The sequence below is a fragment of the Trachypithecus francoisi genome, unplaced genomic scaffold, assembly GCF_009764315.1.
Source record: "Trachypithecus francoisi isolate TF-2019V2 unplaced genomic scaffold, Tfra_2.0 Lachesis_group14, whole genome shotgun sequence".
Taxonomy (NCBI): Eukaryota; Metazoa; Chordata; class Mammalia; order Primates; family Cercopithecidae; genus Trachypithecus; species Trachypithecus francoisi.
In genome coordinates this window covers 19,625,765-19,648,090 of record NW_022681459.1, presented here as the reverse complement: position 1 = coordinate 19,648,090, position 22,326 = coordinate 19,625,765, and the positions used below count along the sequence as shown (strand labels likewise).

The window sequence follows — 22,326 nt, the reverse complement described above, 5'->3', positions numbered from 1 at the left end:
GAGGCCTTATGCTGTCCAGGAAGGGGTTTCACAGACGTTACTTCGTTTGGTCTTCTCCTCCCACCCTGTACGGCACAAAGAGCCCATCAGTTTGGGGAAGTCTGGGGTGGAGGACAGTCTGGAGTGACATCCTACCAGACCAGTCGATCTGGTTCGGGCTGTGACATAAGCTAGGGGTCAAAGTCAGGGGCACCCGCAGAGGGGGACCTGCCTGGCACCTAGCCAAGGCGAATCCGCCTTCCCTGCCAGCCACCCGGGTCTCGAATTGGCAAAGTATCGAATCCTGTTGTGTGTGAATCAAGCTCTTCATGCGACACCGTCAGGGCGACCTCGGGTCAAGAACTACTCATTGTGCTGCTTGTATGCGCCGGGGCCCGTGTCTTCGCGGACCGGCCGGGCCAGGAGTGAAAGATCTGGGAGTTCTTCCTGCCAAGAGCACCCGAGAGAGCCACCAGGATCAGGAGCGCGCCCCAGTGGGCCCCAAACCCCGCAGCCGGGGGAGGGGAGTGTCGTGAAGTGTCCGCTCGCCCCATGCCGTGACCGAGCCAACCGGGACAGCAAACTCACAGGGAGACCCACGACTCTGGATTCCCGCCGGCCCGCCCCTTCCACAGGCCACGCCCCTTCCGCCGGTCCCGGCCTCCCGCGGGCCTTCACCTTCCGCCTGCGTTTCCCCGAGCCCCGCCTCTTCCGCTATCCCCGCCCCTTCCTGCCCCATGTGGTCCTGAGGCGCGTGTTGGCTGGCTGTGCTAGTGCTCCTCCCGGGACCCCTCAGGTGTGTCGTTTCCGTCGCGCTTCCGCCGTGTCGGCCATGGGGGTCTCCAAGAGGAAGGCCTCGAGCGGCCAGGACGGCGCGGCTTCCTCCGCGGGCGCAGCCAAGCGGTCCCGCAAAGAAGAGCTCACGGGCGTGCGGTTCAAGGCTCAGTTGAAGGACCCGCAGGGCCCCGGGCCAGGTGAGTCCGGGGCGGCAGGCGCAGGATCAGGAGCACAGGCTGGCGAGGCGGCCTCCGTGTGCCAGGCACAACCTCTCTTTTCTGCAGCTTTTGGGTCACCTAGGCTCAGTGGCAAGCCTCTGGTTTGCAGAAAACTGAGGTTCAGGACTGCTCTGTACTTCCTTGCTCTGGACTATCGACGATAGCGAGGGGGCCCCGACTTGCTTGATTGGGACCCTTTCATGTTACGACACATTTATTTCCCTTGCCCAGGCAGCATCCCTCCGCTAGCTCTAAATTTTATTGCAGTTGTCAGGGAAGTAAATGAAGTGTCCTTCTCTGTTGAGTCCTTACTGAATCAGCTCAGGACGGTTCATGATACACTTTGCTACTCCTTGGGGCGTCAGCACCGTTTTTTCAAGAGCTTCCATCCCCCAACACTCATACTGACTTGATAACTTGTAACAAGCTGCTGGAAGCCACCACAGCTACTTGTCAGTTTACCAGGAATGGGCCAGTGACTGAGATGGAGTCGACTCTATAATTACACTTTTTGTAAAGTGTGACCATTCTTCACGACTACTTGTAATCGTTTGGAAAGTAACATGGTTTGGGAAAAACGCGAATGAACATGTTGCCATGTGGAAGCATTGCTCTAACGTAAAACAGTGGCAGTTTTTCTCTCAGGATAAATAAAGCATTAAATTAATGGCCAAAATAGCTTCAACTTCAATTTTTGTCCTGATTTTTTTTTTTTTTAACAGACAGGGTCTTGCTGTGTTGCCCAGGCTGAATGAAGTGCAGTGGCACAATCATGGCTCACTGCAGCCTTAAACTTCTGGGCTCACGCTGTCCTCCCACCTCAGCCCCCCAGGTGGCTGACACTGTAGGTGCACACCACCGTTCCCAGCTATGCTTTTTTTTTTTTTACTTTTTGTAGAGATGGAATCTCACTATGTTGTCCAGGTTGCCCTCGAACTCCCAGTCTCAAGCAATCCTCCCACCTTGTCTTCTCAAAGGGCTGGGAGTATAGGCATGAGCCACCACACCTGGCCTGTTTTTAAACTTTTGATACCTGTACTTGCTAGTCACAGCTAGGAAGATGATACTTACATTAGCATAGAGTTATATATTTCCAAATTCATTATTTTTTATTTATTTAGTTTTGAGATGGAGTTTCGCTCTTGTTGCCCAGGCTGGAGTGCAATAGCGCGATCTTGGCGCATCGCAACCTCCGCCTCCCAGGTTCAAGCAATTCTCCTGCCTTAGCCTCCCAAGTAGCTGGGATTACAGGCGTGCACCACCACGCCCAGCTAATTTTGTATTTTTAGTAGAGATGGGGTTTCTCCATGTTGAGGCTGGTTTCGAACTCCTGACCTCAGGTGATCTGCCTGCCTCGGCCTCCCAAAGTAGTGGGATTACAGGCATGAACCACCGCGCCCAGCCTCATTAAGTATTACTAGAGGCTATTATTTGCTAGGGTAGACAGAAAGTGATGAGTAAAAATCTCAAAAAGGCTCTGCCATTGTGGGGCTTTACAAACAGTCCAGTCGAGTGGGGAAGGCAGATCTCGGTCAGCAAAATCATATACATAGAGTTTCAAGCATGAGTTCTCCAAAGGAGAGGTACATGGTGCCTGAGGGTGTTTAACAGGCCTTGGATCTAATCTGGGAGCTCAAAGAAGGCTCCCCTGAGGAAGTGGCTTTTCAAAAGGATTCTAGGATGGGACAGGGACAAGAACCTTTCTGGCAGAAGAAAGAGCACGTTTAATTGTTAAAAAGATGTAGTATCTATATTTCGTGGTCTTGCACAGAGAGTCTCATGACATTCAGGTGCTACATCATTTGAACACGTGTCAGAAGGAAACCTGGGTTGACAGCCCATGGGTGTAGGTGAGTAGTTGAAAGATGGGGCAAAGCTGAGTCAGTGGGTGAAAGTGTGGTCTCTTGTTTGAGGCTGTGTTGAACTTGTGTTTGAGTCTGGTCTGTGTCTTGAATTCTCTCCTCCTCTCTTCCTCTTGATATGCTCCCATAACCTCCTATGATAGGATTGCTGGAAGATCAGGGAAGTGAAGTTGATGGCTGTTAGGGGACTTTGTTTTCACCAGACATGTGAGGGAAGGGTTCTGATGATGCTCCCTTCGTGTAATGAAGGAACAAGAGGCGCAGGGTTAGATTGGTAAAGACTGAGGATATTCCAGAGTGGATCAATGTCAGCCTGTGGGAGGATCACCCATCAAGAAGGGTTTGGCTTCAAGCCAATTCCTTTGAAAATGTTTGCCCATGACTCCACTGGTGATAGAGAAAAGGCCATACTGTAAGAGAGTACACTAATGGTTAAACTCTTGATCCACTTCTCCCCACGTTGCTTCTGGTTTCCCCACTGCATTAAGTGGTAATTCTGATTACCTGGATGTTCCTGCCAGAACCCTCCGTCTGCATCGGTCTATCCCCTGGCCTTGGTGGTTGATTCTCCTCCTGAGAATTTCTGGAATCTGTCTGCTCCCCCTCTTTCCTTCATCATCATTCTAGTCCAGGCATCATGGGTCCTGGCTGGGACCCCGGCTAGAGTTGCCCGGAATTGGTCTCTCTTGCACTTGCTTCCCTCCAGCCCGTGCTGTGTGCAGCAGTCAGATGATCCTTTAAAACTCCAAATCTGATTATATCACTCCTCTCGTGACACCCTTCAGTGGTATCCCACTGCCGTTGGGATAAAATCCAAAGTCATTTCCATTGCTTCATCTAGCCCTGCCTGCTTCTTTGACTTCATCTCAGGCTACCCTCCTCACTCACTCAATCACCCCTCGCCACTCGTCTGGCTCCAGCCACTCTCTGTACCCTCCAGCCTTGGGGCCTGGGATGTGGTCTCACTCTCTGCCCCCTCAATACTTATGTTTACTATTATTAACAATAGGTTCAGCATTACTTCTTCAGAGGAAACCTTCCCAACCCTCTAATCTAGATCATGCTCCCTAGTTACAGCCCTCATTGCACTCTTGATGTTTGCTTGATAGTACTTCCTACAGGTGTGTATGTGTCTATGTAAGTGATTGCGGTAGGTGCTTAATACATATTCACGTTGGTCTCTGCCATTAGATTGTAAGCACCTTGTGGGTAGAGGCCATTTCTAATTTGCTCACCAGCACATCTTGGGCACTCCCTGTGATGCCTGGAGCACGTGGTATGTGCCCAGTAAATGGTGTATGGAAAGATGAACCTGCAAAGAGACGGCAAATGTAACAGGCCAGCGGTTTCCACCCTGTACTACTCTGGAATGCTGGGAGTTACATGCTAGAGTTTGGCGAATAATTCCTTTAAAAAGAGTAAGTAGTTGCACTGCTCTTTCTGCATTAACAGCCCTTGCTATCACTTGCATTCTGTGTTTTCTTGAGGGACAGAGTAGGTATTATGCATGACTCCAGAGTGCCTGTGCCGACTGAATCCTGTGACCCACAGTCACCTTGGCCGGAACACCCATGGCTCTTGCTCATAATCACCACCAGACCATGCTGCAGACAGCAGTGATGGAGTCTGGCCCCGATGCTCAGAGCAGCGCCTGGCATAGCAGATGCACTCCCTTGGTGACTGTTAAAGGAATGACGGTGGTTGCTGCGGAAAATGTTGCAGCATAAAATGGGATCTGAAAACACCTGTGAGGCTGGCAGAGACCGAATGTGACCGAATTTTCACTGCTGCTGCTGAGGACACCTGGGGGGCTTCTTATGTTTTGATAGTTTACCTTGCCATAAGTGTGATGCTGGATGCTTTGTGTGTAAATTAGCCTTTTTACCCTTCATACAAACCCTGTCAGGTAGGTTCTGTTCTTGTGCCATTATACAGGTCAGGTACCCAAAGCTCAGAGTTCATTGTTACTCAATACCATGCAGCTAGTAAGTGGCCGAGCAGGGATGCGTGCCCAGGAGTCTGGCTCCAGTTTATGTTCTTACCTGCTGTGTTTTTGGTGTAAGGTCCTGCTCATGCGTCCCTGGGCAGATGTTGCTTAGCAGCATCTGGACTTGAATCTGAGACATGCAGAATTACTGTCCAAGAGGAACGATGTGTTGGTCCTCTCTGCTCAGCTAGTGGAGCTCACCTGCAGTACCGAGCCCTGTTCTGGGCCTCATGCTTCAAGGGAACATAGAAAGTGACCTGAACATAGAAGGATCTCAAAACTGTCATTTCTGGAGAGAGGTTAAAGGAAGCGTTTGGTCTTCAGAGGTGCCGACTAGGGTGACGGCAGTTGGTGTGGGAAAGAAGGATTAGATCCCTTGCCTCTGGCCCCAAGGCAGAGGAGGAAGGACCCCCTGGGGATGCCTGGGCACTCCCTAAAGCAGACCACCCTGTTCTGATGTGTCTAGGAAGACTGTAGTGTGTTTCTCAAAGGTCGTGGCATTTTGCATTTTACTGTGTTGATAATTACTAAGTGTGTTTTAGTAGAAATCTTTAGTCCCTTTGTCTGTTTTTTTTTTTCAAATAAGGTGAAGTCCCTACTCCCCCAGAAGAGATGAAGGCCCCAGTAAGATGCATTACCTTTAGCTTATGCTCTCACGCGGCTTCCAGACACTGCCATGCCCTGCCTTCCTAGTTTTGAGAAGTGCGGCCCAAAGAGTAGAACCAGAGAGAGGCAGGGTTTTGTTTTGTTTTGTTTTGTTTTTGAGACAGAGCCTCACTCTGTTGCCAGACTGGAGTGCAGTGGTGCGATCTCAACTCACTGCAGCCTCCACTTCCCAGGTTCAAGCGATTCTCCAAGAGGCAAGTTCAAGTGATTCTCTGAGAGGCAGTTTTATAGAACAGGTTCTGGCAGGAGAATTTTGTGGGCAGCGGCACACAGGTCCCAGTTGGTTGGGTGGGGTTGTGGCGGGGGTTCAGATTCAGGTGTCAGTGGTGTGGGAGGGGAGGTTGTCTTAATTGCAGGAAGGGTAGTAGAATCCTCAGGCCATTGAGACGGTAGATTTTTGAGTGGGGGACTTCTGGGGTCTGACCTTATGGGGAAATACTTGAGTGGGGTTCCCCGCTTTGGGTTTTGAAGAGCACTGATGTTAGCTGATGCTTGGCATGCTGACCGTGGGCCAGGCGCAGCACGGACACTCCGTGTGCCACTGCACTTAGAGCGGCGGGTGTCAGCTCCATTGCATGGGCAGAAATCGTCTGGTTCGTGAAGGAAGAACATGGGCTCTGGAGCCAGACTGCCTGGATTGGAGTCCTGGCTGTGCCTCTCCTAAGCTGTGTATCTTTGGACAAGGGCCTCAGTTTTCTCATCTGTGAAATGCTAGTACCTAGGGAAAAAATACTCGCACCTCGGGTGAAGGGTTGCAGTGAGAGTTAACTGATGTCATGTACGTAAAGCTGTTGGTAATGTTTCATTACCATGCTCTATATGGCTTTTCTTGTTATACCCATTCTGTAGTGGAGGGAACAGAAGCTATGTGGGGATCCAGACGAGTCATTGCCAGAGTCAGGACTCAAACCTGGGACTCACATTGGCACTCAGTTTGTCTCATTCATGTATTGCCTTCTTGGTTTCTAAGTGTGTTCATAATGTCCACGTGGATTCATCTACTAGGGCAGCCATAACAAAATGCCATAGACTGAGTGGCTTAAACAAGAATTTATTTTCTCACCGTTCTGAAGGCCATGTTCACGGGCAAGGCATTAGCGGAGTCACACCCTGGTAAGGACACATCCTGGCTTGCAGACCACTGTCCTCTTGCTGTGTCCTCACGTGGCCTTTCCTCTGTCCACATGCAGAGAGGGAGCTCTCTGATGTCTCCTCCTTCTCTTATAAGGATGCCAATCCTATTAGATTAGGACCTCACCCTCATGACCTCATTTAACCTGAATTATCTCCTAAAAGGCTGTATCTCCAAATACTGTCTTTTTAGGGCGTGGGGTTTCTGCCCTCCCCTCCCCTCCCCTCCCCTCCTCTCCCGTCCTCTCCCCTCCTCTCCCGTCCTCTCCCCTCCTCTCCCCTCCCCTCCTCTCCTTTTCTTTTCTTTTTCTGAGACAGAATCTCACTCTGTCACCCAGGCTGGAGTGCAGTGGTGCGATCTCGGCTCACTGCAGTCTCTGCCTCCTGGGTTCAAACAGTTCTCCTGCCTCAGCCTCCCAAGTAGTTGGGACTACAGGTATGTGCCACCACACCCGGCTAATTTGTGTATTTTTAGTAGAGACAGGGTTTCACCATGTTGGCCAGGCTGGTCTCGAACTCCTGACCTCAGGTGATCCACCCGCCTTGGCCTCCTAGAGTGCTGGAATTACAGGCGTGAGCCACCACGCCCGGCTGGGCTTGGGGCTTCAACATGAATTTTGGAGAGAAACAGTTCAGTTGATAGCATTCATAGTAGCTTCTGTGCAGTGTAGGTGGATCGGGGAAGGTCACAGAATAGGGAAAGCAGGTTGCAGTGGTGGATGTGATTGTTTCTAAGAAGACTGACCTTGTTAACGTTTGAACATAACTTTTTTTTCAGGCTTGGAAGCGTTTGTGTCTGCTGCCAAGAAGCTACCACGAGAAGATGTGTATGATGTTGTGGAAGGGTATATAAAGATTTCTGTTGAGTGTGCAGAAATTTTCCAGCTCCTAAGTGGAGAAAAACGACCTGAAAGTGAAGTATGTTGTTCCTTACATGGCTTGATGAAGAGAAAAAAAGTTAATGCTGCTGTTAAGTTTGATGCGGAAAAATGTGATAGAAATTTCCATGACCACCTTTCTATAGAAAACGATGCTTTGTCCCTGTGCTGTGGGAATGTATTCATTTTTTGCCTCCATGACCTTTGAAAGCATTTTAGTGGAAAATTCTCACTTATTAACATTTGATGAATGATATCAGAAGGAAGGATAATAGATTCCTAATCAAAACGCACTTGGCTTCAGTATGGTTTAAACAAAAGGGCAACAGATAAACACGTGGTGTCACAGACTCACAACACATAATGAATTGATGATTGTTTTCTTATTCCAAAGAGATTGAACATTGGAATATTTATGTGCCTGTTGAAATCTCAGGTTATTGCTATAAGGATGTAGACCTGATTATCTCTAAAGTCATTAAGAGAATTTTCTTCTCATTCTGGCCTTATCGCCAGCCTGAAGTGAGTCCTAGCACTTCATTTGATTTGATTTTCTCATGTGATTTTCTGTAATTGTAAACAAGCTGTTCTTTATTTTTTTTTATTTTTGAGACGGAGTCTTGCTCTGTCACCCAGGCTGGAGTGCAGTGGCACAATCTTGGCTCACCACAGGCTCCACCTCCCGGGTTCACGCCATTCTCCTGCCTCAGCTGAGTAGCTGGGACTATAGGCGCCCGCCAGCATGCCTAGCTAATTTTTTGTATTTTTAGTAGAGACGGGGTTTCACCGTGTTAGCCAGGATGGTCTCGATCTCCTGACCTCATGATCCGCCCGCCTCGGCTTCTCAAAGTGTTGGGATTACAGGCGTGAGCCACTGTGCCCGGCCCTGACAAGTTGTTCTTTATTTTGCTGGTCTGTGGGAGCAGGGCTACATGTAGAGCCTAGGTCTGGCGGGTCAGCCTGCCAAGCTCTCACCTTTGACTCAGGATCTAGGTGGGCCTCATCCTGTATGTTGAAGGCTTTAAGCCTGCAATAACTATGGCTAAGACAAAAGGAGCATGTATGTACAGGAGGAAAAGAAATGATACAATTTCTAAGCGTTTCAATTCTGTCTTTGCAGACGGTGTTAATATTTCAAGTTTTTGAGGCCATATTATTGCGGACAGCAAGTGATCTTTCACATTTTCATGTTGTGGGAACCAACGTTGTGAAAAAGCTGATGAACAACCACATGAAGCTCATCTGTGAGTCTCTGTATGCCTCGAGTTACAGGTAGGCTGTCTGCCCTTGTGTGACAAAGGACGGGCCTTTGGGTTTGGTCCGCATTCAGCTCTCCGCAGGGGCATTTGGTTATTACCTTTATGGCTAGAGGAGAGGTGAGCTGTTTCCGAGGCCACAGTGACTGAGTCTCTGCCCCCTTCCTTTGTGGACCAGCCCTGGCTGTCCCTGACTCCTCTCACTTATCCCTTGTCCCTCTTGTCCTGCCTGCTACTGTCCTTGCTGCTGTATCTGTTGACTGACTCCCTCTACTGGAATCCTAGGTGCATGTGGCAGGGCCTTGCCTGTGTTGTAAATGCCACCTTCCCCTAGATAACAGGGCCTTGCATGTAGCAGGTTCTCAGAAAACCATGGAATCTGGGTAACTGCAGAACGGAAAGACAGCCACTAGCTTGCGTTCAGAGATGCCTTTGTGAAGAAGTCGTCCTCTGTATCCTGCAGTCACAGGGACTGAGATGTGGTCTATTGATCACATGATGGCTCGCTCCAGAGAGAAATGTCCATCTTCTTCAAATCTCGTGTTTATAATCTTAATCCTACTTAGTTTTAATTTTGAGCCTTATTTTGAATCTTTATGCTTTTTTTTTTTTTTCTCCTTAAAAATGGTATGTCTTTTTCCTTCTTTTTTTCTGTTTTGGGGATAGCAAATAACACAAGCAGCTTGCAGCTGGCTTTGTGGTGAGGCGGCTCTGTGCTTCTGCTGTTCCTGACGTGTCTGATTTCCTCTGGTTCTCTGTACAGGTTGGCTCGCGCCTGCCTGAGCCTGATGGCCGCCATGGTGACCCAGGGTCCGGAAGCTGCCAGGGATGTCTGCAGCCATTTTGATTTGAATAAAAAGACCTTGTACACCTTGGTGATCAAGAGGGATTCAAAGGTGAGGGGACCACAGTATCTCGTGCTTTCCATGGATCTCCTTCCCTTGGAGGACTGCAGTGGTTTTTCCTCCATTCTCTGGCCCTGATCCCCACACAGTTGGAATGAGAGGTGTCTATGCAGAAGGGTGTGTGTCAGCAGCCACAGGATCTGTCTGTGAGGACAGGACTCACTTCAGGCTGGCGACAGGGCCAGAACCTGGCAGAGCCTGAACCATGGGGACATCTGAGGAAGCTCTTGGGGGCTGAGTGAGATGTGAGGATGACTTAGCTGTGGGCAGCCCCTCTCCTAAGTAAACGAAATACCCTCCATGTGCCCATGGCCCTGAAGCTCGTAGCGTGCCCCAGTCCTCTGTTCCTGCTCTGCCCACCTCGGAGAAAGCCCTTGAAGCTCTAAGCCAGTGACGTCCTCAAAGAGGACTTCTATGGCTTTTTAGTAAGTGACTTTTGCCTCCCAGTTGTAATCTCCTGATGGGTGAGGGTTGGATTGTGCCCAATAAAATGGGAGTGTGGATGGTTGGTTTTCAGGAAACCTGTGAAACAAAAATTCCCTGGTGGCTTTTTAAATTTCACTTGGGTTTGGAAAGGTTCTTGGGTAGCAGGCACACTTTGAGGACTCCTGAGCTTGAGCGAGGGCATCCTCCCGTTGCGTGTGCCGGCTGCAGGTTGTCTGTCGAAGGGCATCTTCTGGTTGCCCTGTCAGCTCCCCTGCTGGAATTCAGTGCTGTGAACGGCCCTGGCCAGAGTGTCGCCCTCTTCTGGAACGTAAAGAGTAAGGAGACAGATATCAGCCCATCCCATCTGCCGTGGTGGAGAACCACATTAGAATAATTCACTTCTATAACCCTGTGCTGCCTTGTTTTGTCAATATCCCTGGGAACTAAAAGTTTCTACATTGCTGGGAATTGGACTAAAAGGTTGATAATACCAAGTAGCTTTTATGGCTCTGTGAGATTGGCCTGGTGTTGAGGGTTTTACTGGAATTACAAATAAGGTATTCTCTAAGGAAAAAAATTCCAGGTCTTAATGTCCCTCAGATACTACGCTTTATCCATGTGTCAACAAATTCCATTCAATGAGTAATGGCTCCTGACATTTAAATACGTTTCTAATAAAAAGAATGTGTGTGCTATTTGCAGACTAGGGCAAATATCACGGTTCTTTGGTCTTACCTGGCAGTAAGCCTGGCAGTAATTATCCATCAGATGCCCTCCCCACCCATCTCTTTTGATGTCAGCCCTCCCAGCTGTCTGAGTGAAATAGACTTCAGGAGCCCAGAGAGCGTGGGAAAGGCCGAGTAGGGCTACCCGTCCTGAACCCTGGCTGCAGGGCCACGCACGAGCTGTTTCATCTCAGGGTCTCGGCACATTATTTTACCTCTCCAGGATCTGTAAAATGGGAGTTACAGTCAAGTCGAAAGTGTTTTTATTCTCATTGTGTAATCTGTAATAAGTATCTTAGATACCTTATATGTTATAGGAAATGGAATTGAGGCATTACGTTTAATAAGGAACTGTTAGGAACATTTAAAAATAGAGCAGCGTGAGGAACCCCTCTACCAGCTGTCCAGCTTCAGCCACTGTGCCCATCCTCCACCTTTTTAGTTTCCTCTGGGGCAGTCGATTAGAGCAAATCCTAGACGTGAATCATATTTCACTATAAATATTTCAGCATGTACTCTAACAGAAAAAGACTCTTTAAAGAACAGAAACCACAGTGCCATTATCACGCCTAACACATTAATAATTTCTCACTATCATCTACTCAGTTTGGTCTCAGGTTTTTTCCGTTTCAAAAATGTTTTTACACCTTGTAGTTCAGATCAGGATCTGAACAAAGTCTACATTGCATTTGGCTGATATGTTTCTTAAATATCTTTGATCCCTTTTGAGTCTGAGTTTTTCTCCCTCACGCCATCCCCTGCCTTTTTTTTTGTTTTGTTTTTTTAAATGCCATTTAGTTGTTGAAGTGCTGGCAGGGATTTTTTTTTTTTTTAATGAATGTATGTTAACATTTCAGAGGAAATTATTAAAGCCTCATGAAGAAGGAGGATTATGGATAATATTCATCCAGCCAAAGAAAGCATTGTTAAAATCCTGTGCCAAAGAGCAGTTTTACCAAATGTATTTTGGTCTATTTTAGACGGTGTTTTGCAGAATAAGCCCTGAAGAGTTCAGGACGTTTTCTTCGTGGGATAATAACCCTGTGAGGTCCCAGGGTGGGAATGAAGAGCAGGCATGTGGCCCACTTGCAGTAGGAGTGGGACGCCTTTGATGGAGTAGACTGGAGAAAGAGGATGGAGGCCCAGGGGGCCACGGCAGTGGCAGAGCCTAGAGCGGGCAGCTGCTGTGTCCTGGGGATCTTACCCAGTTCCTCCATCATGTCAGGACAGAAAATTTGGAGTTGTCTGGGATATAAAAGATGGAAGCCAGGAGGTGATAACTAAAACCTTTTCATTTATAAATTCATTGCTGGAGGGATCCACAGGAGGTCTAGTTCTGCTGTGTACCAGCAGGATAGAAAGATCTAGAATGGCAGAAAACCTGGACCAGCATTCCAGAGTCCTGACTCCCAGTACTGTTACTTCAGTGGACAAAAAATAAAAGCACAGGAACTTTCCACTAGCAGGGAAAAGACAGAACTTAATTTAATTTTGCCAGGCAAGTTTTAGCATTTTACCAGCATTTATCTGGAACACAAGGCATGTGTAGATCAGGAAAATTAACTGCTTGAATTAGATGACATGTTTATTTGAACTGTGAGGCATAGAGATGGCTTGGGAGTAGCTTAAGCTTCCTGAGGACAGGGACAACATCTTGGTTAACTTTGCACCCTCTCCTGGCCTGAGATGATAGCATCTTGAATGCAATGAGTGTTTTATAAAAAGTGAATTGGTGGGTTAAGGCACTGGAGCGTTGCTGACACTATGGAAGTGCTGCACATTCTCAGCACTAGTGATCATTGGACGCAAACTCCTTACTGTGATGAGTCACACAGGTAGGTCCTCAGAACAGAGAGGATAGTTTGAAGCTCTCGGTTTTGGGAGAAACCCGCATTGGTGTAATAAGGTCTTGCTGAGATGCTATGTGGCATGGACGGGGATAGACTCCATAAATGTAATGAGTGTGCAAGGCCTTGATCTACGTATCAGGGAGCATGGGTTGGATAGCCTTCCTTTTCTCCGGAAGGAACATAGACCCAACAAAATAAGATGGAATTAATTAAAGACTTGCACAGAGACCTAACTGGTGCCAAGTATGGTCCTTGCACCCTGAGAAAAAGTGAAATGAAAATGGAAAATGTCACAGAATCTTGTGGAGAAGGAAGAACTCTGTAGTTGAACATAAGTAGTATGTTTGTGCAATTACTTCTTATCTCAGTTGTGGTACTTAATTAGCTGTGTGACCTCAGGTGAATTTTTTTTTTTTCTTCTTTTGAGATGGAGTCTCCCTCTGTCGCCCAGGTTGGAGTGCAGTGGCGTGGTCTCTGCTCACTGCAAGCTCTGCCTCCTGGGCTCAAGTGATTCTCCTGTCTCAGCCTCCCGAGTAGCTGGAATTATAGGTGCCTACCACTATACCCAGCTAATTTTTGTAATTTTAGTAGAGACGGGGTTTCACCATGTTGGCTGGGTTGGTTTCGAACTCCTAACCTCAAATGATCTGCCCTATTTGGCCTCCCAATGTGCTGGGATTATAGGCGTGAGCCACCGTATCCGGCTGAATTTTTGACCCCTCAGTTTTCTCATCTGTAAAATGGGTGTGGTCTATTTTAGACGGTGTTTTGCAGAATAAGCCCTGAAGAGTTCAGGACGTTTTCTTCAGGCTGTTATGAGGAGTAAAGGAGGTCACAGATGTGCAGCATTTGCTATAGTGCCTGGCCCATAGTAAGTGCTCTGTAAACATTGTTCTCCTCCTCCTCATCGTCACTGCTACTGCCACCACCTCTCCTGCTACTACTAAGTGGATCAGAACTATCTGGAAGGCAGATTACTGCTTAATTTTCCCAGGCATTTTGGGGCAATGATTTGTTGTGATACTAACTTATTTCTCGGCAGTGAATGAAGGTGTCTTTGGAGTAACTGTGAAGTAGAGATACTGCTGGGTATAAGCAATGGAGGATCTAGGCACTCCTGCTAGTTCTGGAACAGCTGATAGGAGACTGACATGACCATATGTCTTGAGTTCCTTAGATACAAAACGAGGAGTGATGTGACACAGATTTGTCTTAATGATACTGGGAGGGGAAGTTGACCAGCAACTTCCCTAGAGGCATCGGCTGCTGTCACAGCATTGGGGCCCTCCCCAAACGTGCCCACTGCCCTAGGTGGTGGCTGATGCCTGTGGGACAATGCTGGCTGCAACCCTGGGAAGGCCTTCCAGGGTTGGTCGTGACAGCAGCTGTGCTTTGGTTTGTGGTATGAGCTAATAAGTTATTTATAGTATCTAATAAAAACCAGACATCGCCACATTGATGTCTCACCAAAAGCAGTACCAGTCATTTCATCATCTCTGGATTTTCAAAAACATAGACGATTTTCATTAGCAAGCGAGAGGAGATGGATCTAGGCAGGCTGAGAGTCTTGTTCTACACCAAAATGGCCAAGAAGCTAAAATGTGTGTGTTATAGTCAGGGAAGGGAATGCTGCTATTTTTTACCCATACTTTTGTATTGAGAATAGGGCTTGAAAGAGAAGGAAAAGTAGAGAAGATTACCAGGGGAAGAGAATAGAAAAAATTGTTTGCTTTCCATGAAGAATGAGCGTTGATTTCAGACTTGCATCCCCTGGTGACTGGGGACAAGACCGGGGGGCTGGTGATGTTGAGACGGTAGGGGTGTGCTTGGCCACTGTGTTGCTGATTCCTTTGGCTCTGTGTGGAGTATGCATGTGACATGTAGGTCTCCTTTGTCCTCCAGGGAGTGTACGACGTTCGGCAGGCCTACATTCAGTTTGCTCTCTCCTTTCTAATTGCGGGTGATGACAGCACTATAGTGCAGGTGTTGGAAGTGAAAGGTAGGTGTACCCCCTTGTCCCTTAGGAAAGCCCATTTGTTTTGAAAACCCTGCTGCAAACCGTTTCTTCCAAGTTAGAAAAAAGTCTGCAGCCTTTGCAGTTGCATGGGGCAGGGAGATGGGTGAGCGGGTGCAAAGCCTTGGTCAGTACCATTTTGATATCACTGGTCAGAGTGAACAGAGGTGTTCCTATTATGCCGTCTGGAATGCTGAGTGATGCCGTAACAGAGGATAAATGCAGACCTCAGAGAGGCAGGGTCGGGCAAACAAAGGAGGCTTTATGGCTCTGGAACATACTCAGACTCATAGCCCTGGCTACCTGGATTCCCTCGGGAGCTGTAGTTTTAAAAAATGAAGTTAGTTCTTTGGTGGCTTAGCCCCGTGTTATAAGAATATCAGTAACAGGGCTTCAGAGAATTCCAGCTTGACTACCTTCTGGTGGCTGTGTCCCTAGAGTGAGACTTGGCACCATTTAATCTGCTAGGGCCCCTTGCATTTTATCAAGAGATTCGGTAAGATGATAAATGGCAGCACTTAGCTCAGCACATGGCAGTTGCTCAGTAAGATTCTCTGGAATCCTGGCCTGTCTGGAGGTGAGGAGCAGTCCCGTGTACTGGCCGGAGCTCTGGGAGCTATTGAGGAGGAGTAGCGGGGTACTGTATTCAGGACGTTTGGGTCTCCAGTCCTTCTTCCCCCTCCCAGGTGGGAGATCTGAACTGCCTCTGGAACATGACTGCCGGGACCATTTAGGAGAAGAGTGCGGGTGGTGGTCACCCTGTCTGTGGTCAGCCTGGTCTGTGTGGGGCCCTCCATTGCTGCTGTGGTGGGGCAGCATGAGAGTGGAGATGTGGTCTCTGCATAATGCAGCAGACAGATTTTTTTTTCCTACTCGTTACTAGGAGCTAGGTTCAGGATGTCTTGCTGCTGCCAGGGCCAGTAGTTTCTTTAAGACTCCCCTGGGTCATTTCAGCCATCTGGCCTTTTATTCAAGGACAGTTGGTACCATTTTCACTGTTGAAGGTGACTGGAATGTACTACAGTTTAATGTTTCTGCTGGGAGTTTGGCTGTACGCATCAAAACTTTTAAGATGCTTACGCATGGGTTTGGATTTATGATGGGCCTGTCCCCCTGGGCCTCTCATAGTACCCCATGCCAGAGCAAACTGTAACCCCGAACCATTGCCTGGCCTCTGTGCCCGTAGGCTGCTGGCACTGAAGTGGGTTGCACAATGGATAAAGAGAAAAAGATAGAACAACTTTTAAGATACTTGATCCTGTAACTCCATGTCTAGTCATTTATCCCAGTGAAATAATTACAGATGTGAGTAGAAGTTTTGTTAGGGAATAATAGTTATATTAGCTGGAAATGGGACTTCTAACTATCCACCAGTAAGAGATTGGCTGAGCAAATAGGGGACTGGTCATAAGACGGGATGCAGCGATTAAAAATACTCTAGAGGCTGGCCGTGGTGGCTCACGCCTATAATACCAGCATTTTGGGAGGTGGAGGCGGGAGGATTGCTTGAGCCCAGGAATTCTTGAGACCATCATGGGCAACATAGTGAGATTCTGTCTCTACCAAAAGAAAAAAATACGAAAGTTAACTGGGCGTGTTGGTGTGTACCTGTTGTCTCAGCTACTTGGGAGGCTGAGGTGGGAGAATTGCTTGAGCCTGGAATGTCAAGGCTGCAGTAAGTCGAGATTGCACTGCTGCACTCTGGCTTGGAGGACAGAGGGAGGCCCTGTCTCAAAAAGAAAAAAAAATGCTGTACTTAATGATTTCAGAGTTTTTTAGTGATACATGATCAGGTGTAAACTGAGTTATAAAACTGTAAAGGATGATCTCATTTTACTCAAATAGCACAGCATGAATACATCAGAAGGTTAATAGTTAACTCAGACAATGTTAACAGTGTTAACTTCTCGGTACTGAGGCCTTGACTTATTCTTTTGGTTTGTCTGGTATTTTCTGATTTTTCCTTTTTCACAAATAATGAATTTGCTTTTGTAGAAATTCTGTGTGCCCAGTAAGCCTGTGTGGAGCAAGGAAAATTGTAATTGCTTTGCTGCTTCTGCCCACTGTCACCACTGCATTAATAATGATAGTGTCAAGCGCTGGTGGCTAATTCCTTGGGGATTGAAAAGTAGGAAGAGAAAGCAAAAAGCCAACAAACTAAATCAACCAAAATTCTACTGCCAACTTAAAAAATGATGACCATCTCTTTAAACATATCTCAGCACGTCTAAGCAAGAGAGAAATTTTATTAGTTTGTTATACCATACATTCTCTTTCAGATAGTATTTAGTTAATTTTAATATGAGAAAAGCAAAGCAAAATGGAACTAAAGACCTACTGAACTTCTTAAAAAGTTCTAGAGGGACTGCATTGGGAGTTATACCTGATGTAAATGACGAGTTGATGGGTGCTGACGAGTTGATGGGTGCAGCACACCAACATGGCACAAGTATACATATGTAACAAACCTGCACGTTATACACATGTACCCTAGAACTTAAAAAGTATAATAAAAAATAAAAAATAAAAAAAAAAAAAAGTTCTGTCATTGGTTCACCTTTAGGTGCTCTTGATTTCTTTTCTTTCCTCCTTTTTGTTTTTTTTTTGTTTTGTTTTGTTTTGTTTTTTTGGAGACAGTGTCTTGCTCTGTTGCCTAGGTTGGAGTGCGGTGGTGCAATCATGGCTTACTGCAACCTCAAACTCCTGGGTACTAGTGATCCTGCCACCTCAGCCTCCTAGGTAGCTAAGACTACAGTAAGACTACAGGTGCGCACCACCATACCCAGGTCACTTAAAAAATTTTTTTAGAGACAGGGTCTTGCTATATTGGCCAGGCTGTTCTTGAACTCCTGGCCTCAAGGGATCCTCCTACCTTGGCCTCCCATAATGCTGGGTTTACAGGCATGAGCCACTGTGCCTGGCTTCTTGATTTCTTATGTCATGGAAGTGGTTATTTCTACTGGAAACTTATGTAGTTAAAAAAAAAAAAAAAGAAAAACTTAAAAAAAAGAAAAGATAAAAGGCATTGTTTGCTGTACCACTTAAACAGTAATATTCTCTCATCTATTCTCATTTTCAAAATATTTTTGAATTTAATGCTTTGAAACTTTTACTTTCAGAATTTATTCCTTGCATTTTTAGCTCAGGGATAAAGGAAGATAGGATCTCTACCATCAATATTTTATTATCCACACTGAAAACAAAGGTACGTGCTTGGTGATCAGTGTTTCTGTTGTCTGTTTTCCCTTGAGCGTGGAGATATTCTCCGGTGTTTACAGTACTGTAGAGCTACAACATCTTACGTTATGTAGACTGTTGTATTGGTTGAGTGGGAAATTCTTCCTTAAGCAGAAGCTTGTTCTTGTTGATGAGCATATCCCAAGACTGGAAGGTTAAGGAATAGCTGAAGCAGCCAGTTATGTCCAGATGTGGCTGCTGTTTTATTACAGCAGCAGAAAAGCTGATGGTCAACATTTCACAGCAACCCAAAGTGATCATCATGGGCTGTCAGTTATAAATAATACTTCATTCACATATCTAGCAAAAGGTTGTTTTGTGTTATGTTCCATATTCTGCCTTTTGCAAGCATCTCATCCATATTTTAAAACTTGCTAAAAGGATCACTGCCTTTAATACAGAAACACCTTAAATCATCAGTAAGAAAAACTCTGTGACCCTCCCAACATGACAAGTTGTCCGAAGTCCACATGAAAGTGGCTAATAAGCATGAAAGGACTTTATTTTCAAAGTATTTTAAAGTGATTCTCAACTGGGGGCAATTTTGCCTTCTACGGGACATTTGGCAATCTCTGAAGACATTTTGGGTTGTCACAACTTGGGAGGTACAACTGGTGCCTAGTGAGGAGACAGCAGGGATGCTGCCAAACATCCTGCAATGCCAGGACGGCCCCCAAAACAATTACCTGGCGCCAAGTGTCAGTAGAGCTGAGGTTGAGAAACCCTAATTTAAAGTAATGCAAATAATGACATACAGATTTTTTTGCCTACTAAAATAGCATTGACTTTTAAAAACAATGGTGTTCAATGCTAGCCAGGATGCTTTGAATCAGATGCTTTCTTGAGAAGGAAGTGTTGTATCCCCTGTGGAAGGTAGCAGCTCTGACAGGATGTGTTGGAGGTCTTAAATATGTTCATGGACGTATGGTTGGTCTGAACTGGGGGAGTTTTATCAGAACCACTGGGGGGACGTATTTGAAATATATATACCGGGGCCACACCCCTAGGGATTCTGGGGGTAGGTTTGGGTGGAGCTGAGAATTTGTGCCACAATTCCACTTGCAGGAACCAGAGTCAAGTCCAAAGTCAGATGCAGTGAAAACTTTGTTCAAGGATGCTCATCACGGCTTTATGGAGAATAGCCAGACTTCAGAAACAACTAGTTGTAAACACCAGGGGAATGGTTAGATAAGTGGTGGTCCACTCGTAGGATAGAATGGTATTGAGCCCCCCAAAATGTTCTACAGGGATTTTTAATGACGTGGAAAAGAATTATGTTTCGTAAGTAATCATATATGAATAAAACCTCAGGCAAAAAATAACTAATACATACACATGTATATTGTGTGGGTGTGGGTGGTGACTGAAATGAAATGTATCAAAATAGTAACTAGGTGTCCTAGGATGATTGGGAATATTGGTGAATTTCCCTTTTATGTTCTTCCTTTTTTTAAACCAAATTTCCTGCCACTAAGCATGCATTATTTTTATAATGATCGGAAAACAGTAAGCACCATTTAAAAAATAATTGAATTCCATGAACTTCATTTGTTTTTATTATTGTTTTCAGGTAGTTCACAATAAAAATATCACAAAAACCCAGAAGGTGCGTTTCTTTACGGGGCAGTTATTGAACCACATAGCATCGCTGTACAACTGGAATGGGATTACCGACGTGAACCCAGAGAATGTCAAGGTGCAGACACCTTTTAGTTTTCATTGACCTCGTTGTTGGAATTTGATCCTCACGGTCGTGAGAGGGAGAATTCTCAACGCTGCACCCGACTTGAAGTCCCTCATTTGATCTGTTTCTTTTGACTGTGGTTATATGGTTGTATTAACCCTCTGCTAATTGCAATAGGATTTTTTCCCCTAATTTCTTAATCATGCTAATATATATGTATATTTTTTTTCTTTTAGAAAACTATGATTTCCTTGAGCTGAGCCATATCTTAGTTTTCCCTGCAGCACTTGCCTGTTAGACCTGCAGGGTCATCCCGGCCCTCTTTTCCTCATCTTGCTTTACCTCTGCCTTACTGTCCTTCCATTCTTTCATGTCCAGTTGTTGGAGTTTCAAACCTTGTTGCGTGTTTTTTGTTTGTTTGTTTTTAACTTCAAGATCCTGAATGTCTAGGAGCCTCATCTACTGACATGTAATTTGTTTTGTGCTAGTTAACGCATGTGCTAAATTGAAACAGCTGCTCTTACACTGACCCAGTGCCAGTATATGTTTTAATTTCCCTCAGGGTGTTACTGAACATGGACTTGGCCAGAGTAGTAAAGGCGCGGACTTCCTGTTAATGTTATCATAACTCACCTCTGAAGAGTCTACTACTTCACCTCCTTTTATCTGGGAGACTTGCCCAAGTCCTCTTGTTTTGAACATGTTTTTGTATGCTCTAGACCAGCAAGCCTCGGAGGCTGCCTAAAAACACTCCCAAATGTGGAATTTTATTCAAATGAACAAGAGAAATGAGATCACTTTTAAAGCTTTTAAAAATACAGGTTTAAGCGTGTCCCTCTTCAGAGTATTCTGTTATCTTGATCTGTGTATCTTTGGTGGTGGTTTTCATTTATTGCTTGGAATGATACCAAATGTTTAAAATGTTTTCTAACTTGTCATCAGGCAGTTGATATTGTCCTTGTTTTTACTCTAGCTCTTACTCAGATGTATGAGCTTGGGATTTGCATTGAATTTTTAAAAATCTTCATAGGTTTCTGCTGAAGAAGCAGGGAAAACCATGGTACGGGAGCTCGTTCATGACTTCCTGATGGATCTTTGCTGTTCACTCAAGCATGGAATTAATTTTTATGATGCATCTTTGGGTACCTTTGGCAGGTAAAGTATGACACTCTTGTGGACCCCAGGGTGTGTGTGTGTTCCTTAGAAGTCACCACATACGTGAGCGTCCAGTGGAACTGTAGTAGGTTAGAACTAGAACTGTGGACATTATCTAACTCATTTCAGGGTTGAACAGTTGTAGTCCCAGAGAACTTCTACTCGTTCCGTGTCCTTGGGGCCAGTTCTGAGGGTAGCTCTCTATTAGCACTTAGTTAGGTCATGAAATATTTCACCCAGGGAGATGTTGCAGATGTTTACCTAAAGACAGTGGTCGTCAGCTGGAGCTCAGGAAAGGCGTCTGCCTTCACAGAGAGGGTTGGCCCTGACATGGGCCTCACAGCAGTCCTGGCGCAGGTACCATTGTTATGCCAGCTTTGCAGAGGAAGAAGGTAGTTCTAGAGAGGTCCAGACCCTTATCCTAGTTAAATGGCAGAGCTTGCGTTGGAATCTAGGAAGTCCAGCTCCAAACTGATACTAAATAGTCCTCCCTCTCCTCGACAGGCTACCCATGAGTCACGATTTCAAAATTGTTTTTATTTTTTATATTTTGTTTCATGTTTCACAATTGTGATAACATTTCCTCAGTAAGGAAACATAAAGTTCAAATCTACTGGTTTTGATTATATTCTTTGAGACTCTCTTTTTGTAGTCGTATAATACAGGTCCATGTAATTTTTTTTTAGTAACAAAAACGGCTTACTACTGTTCATCCTATCTGCTTTTTTCCCATTTCACAATAAAAATATTGGCCACGTTTTCTGGTCATTGTAAATGATTTATTTTTTACTCCTTGTTATTCTATCGCATTATATCACGAGGATTTAAGTAGTTTGATGTACTTCTAGTTTCAGCCAGTCAGGAAATCAGGCGATTCCTTCAGAATGGAGTAACGTGGTGGGAATTTTTCTGTCTGCTTATGACTTTGGACATGTTTTGATTCTGAGGTTACTGTGATTTAACTTGTCACATCATTTCTTTCTTCTTTCATCAGTAAGAATGAGCTCATTTTCCTGCCAAAACAAAACAGCAGACTTTTATAGTTGAATAGAATATTACACCACGCTTAAAACGCATGCACTGTTCTCCTTTTTGAAAGCATTTTTCCTCCATAACTAGGCCCCTGAAATAGGTGATCATTTGATGGACGTATTGAATCAACTTATGGGTATGCATCTGTTGGCGGCAAGCTGTGATTTCTGTGAATGTTGAAGCCATGGGCAAAAGACAAGTGTTTCTGCATAAGGGAAAGGAAGGAGATTTGTTTGTGAATGGTAACAGAAAGCTTTGAGAACACTGAATTGCATCGTTCCCTGTTCCCCAGTAGACATGTGGCCCACTCCTTCATTTCATTCAGGTTCCTTTGCAGACCTCACCACTTCAGGGAGGCCTTCCCCAGCAGCCCTTTCTGAAATAGTCCCTCCACTGTCACGGTGCTTTTTGCCTGCCTTAGGCTTCTGACTGTTCATTTATTTGTTTGCTGATTTATTTATTTGCTTGTTCGTGATCACATTGGTGAGAAGTGGTGAGAACAGGTGCCGGTCTGTTATGGGCCTCCAGTCCCTAGGACAGTGCC

At 45.8% G+C, this 22,326-nt stretch overlaps 1 protein-coding gene and 1 non-coding gene across 2 annotated transcripts in view; both read left to right on the top strand.

Moving 5' to 3' along the window:
• Positions 1-208: 208 nt before the first annotated feature.
• Positions 209-22,326, top strand: part of URB1 (URB1 ribosome biogenesis homolog) — an 80,871-nt gene continuing 58,753 nt past the window's right edge. The window contains exons 1-8 of the mRNA XM_033232305.1: positions 209-953; positions 7,399-7,538; positions 8,619-8,770; positions 9,518-9,650; positions 14,563-14,659; positions 17,794-17,879; positions 19,482-19,607; positions 20,626-20,750. Coding sequence (XP_033088196.1) covers positions 812-953; positions 7,399-7,538; positions 8,619-8,770; positions 9,518-9,650; positions 14,563-14,659; positions 17,794-17,879; positions 19,482-19,607; positions 20,626-20,750 — 1,001 coding nt within the window. The 5' untranslated portion in view covers positions 209-811. The remainder of the gene's footprint in view (positions 954-7,398; positions 7,539-8,618; positions 8,771-9,517; positions 9,651-14,562; positions 14,660-17,793; positions 17,880-19,481; positions 19,608-20,625; positions 20,751-22,326) is intronic.
• LOC117096770 lies at positions 15,755-15,890 on the top strand. Its single transcript, XR_004442621.1, has one exon. It is a non-coding gene; the product is annotated as a small nucleolar RNA SNORA42/SNORA80 family (small nucleolar RNA).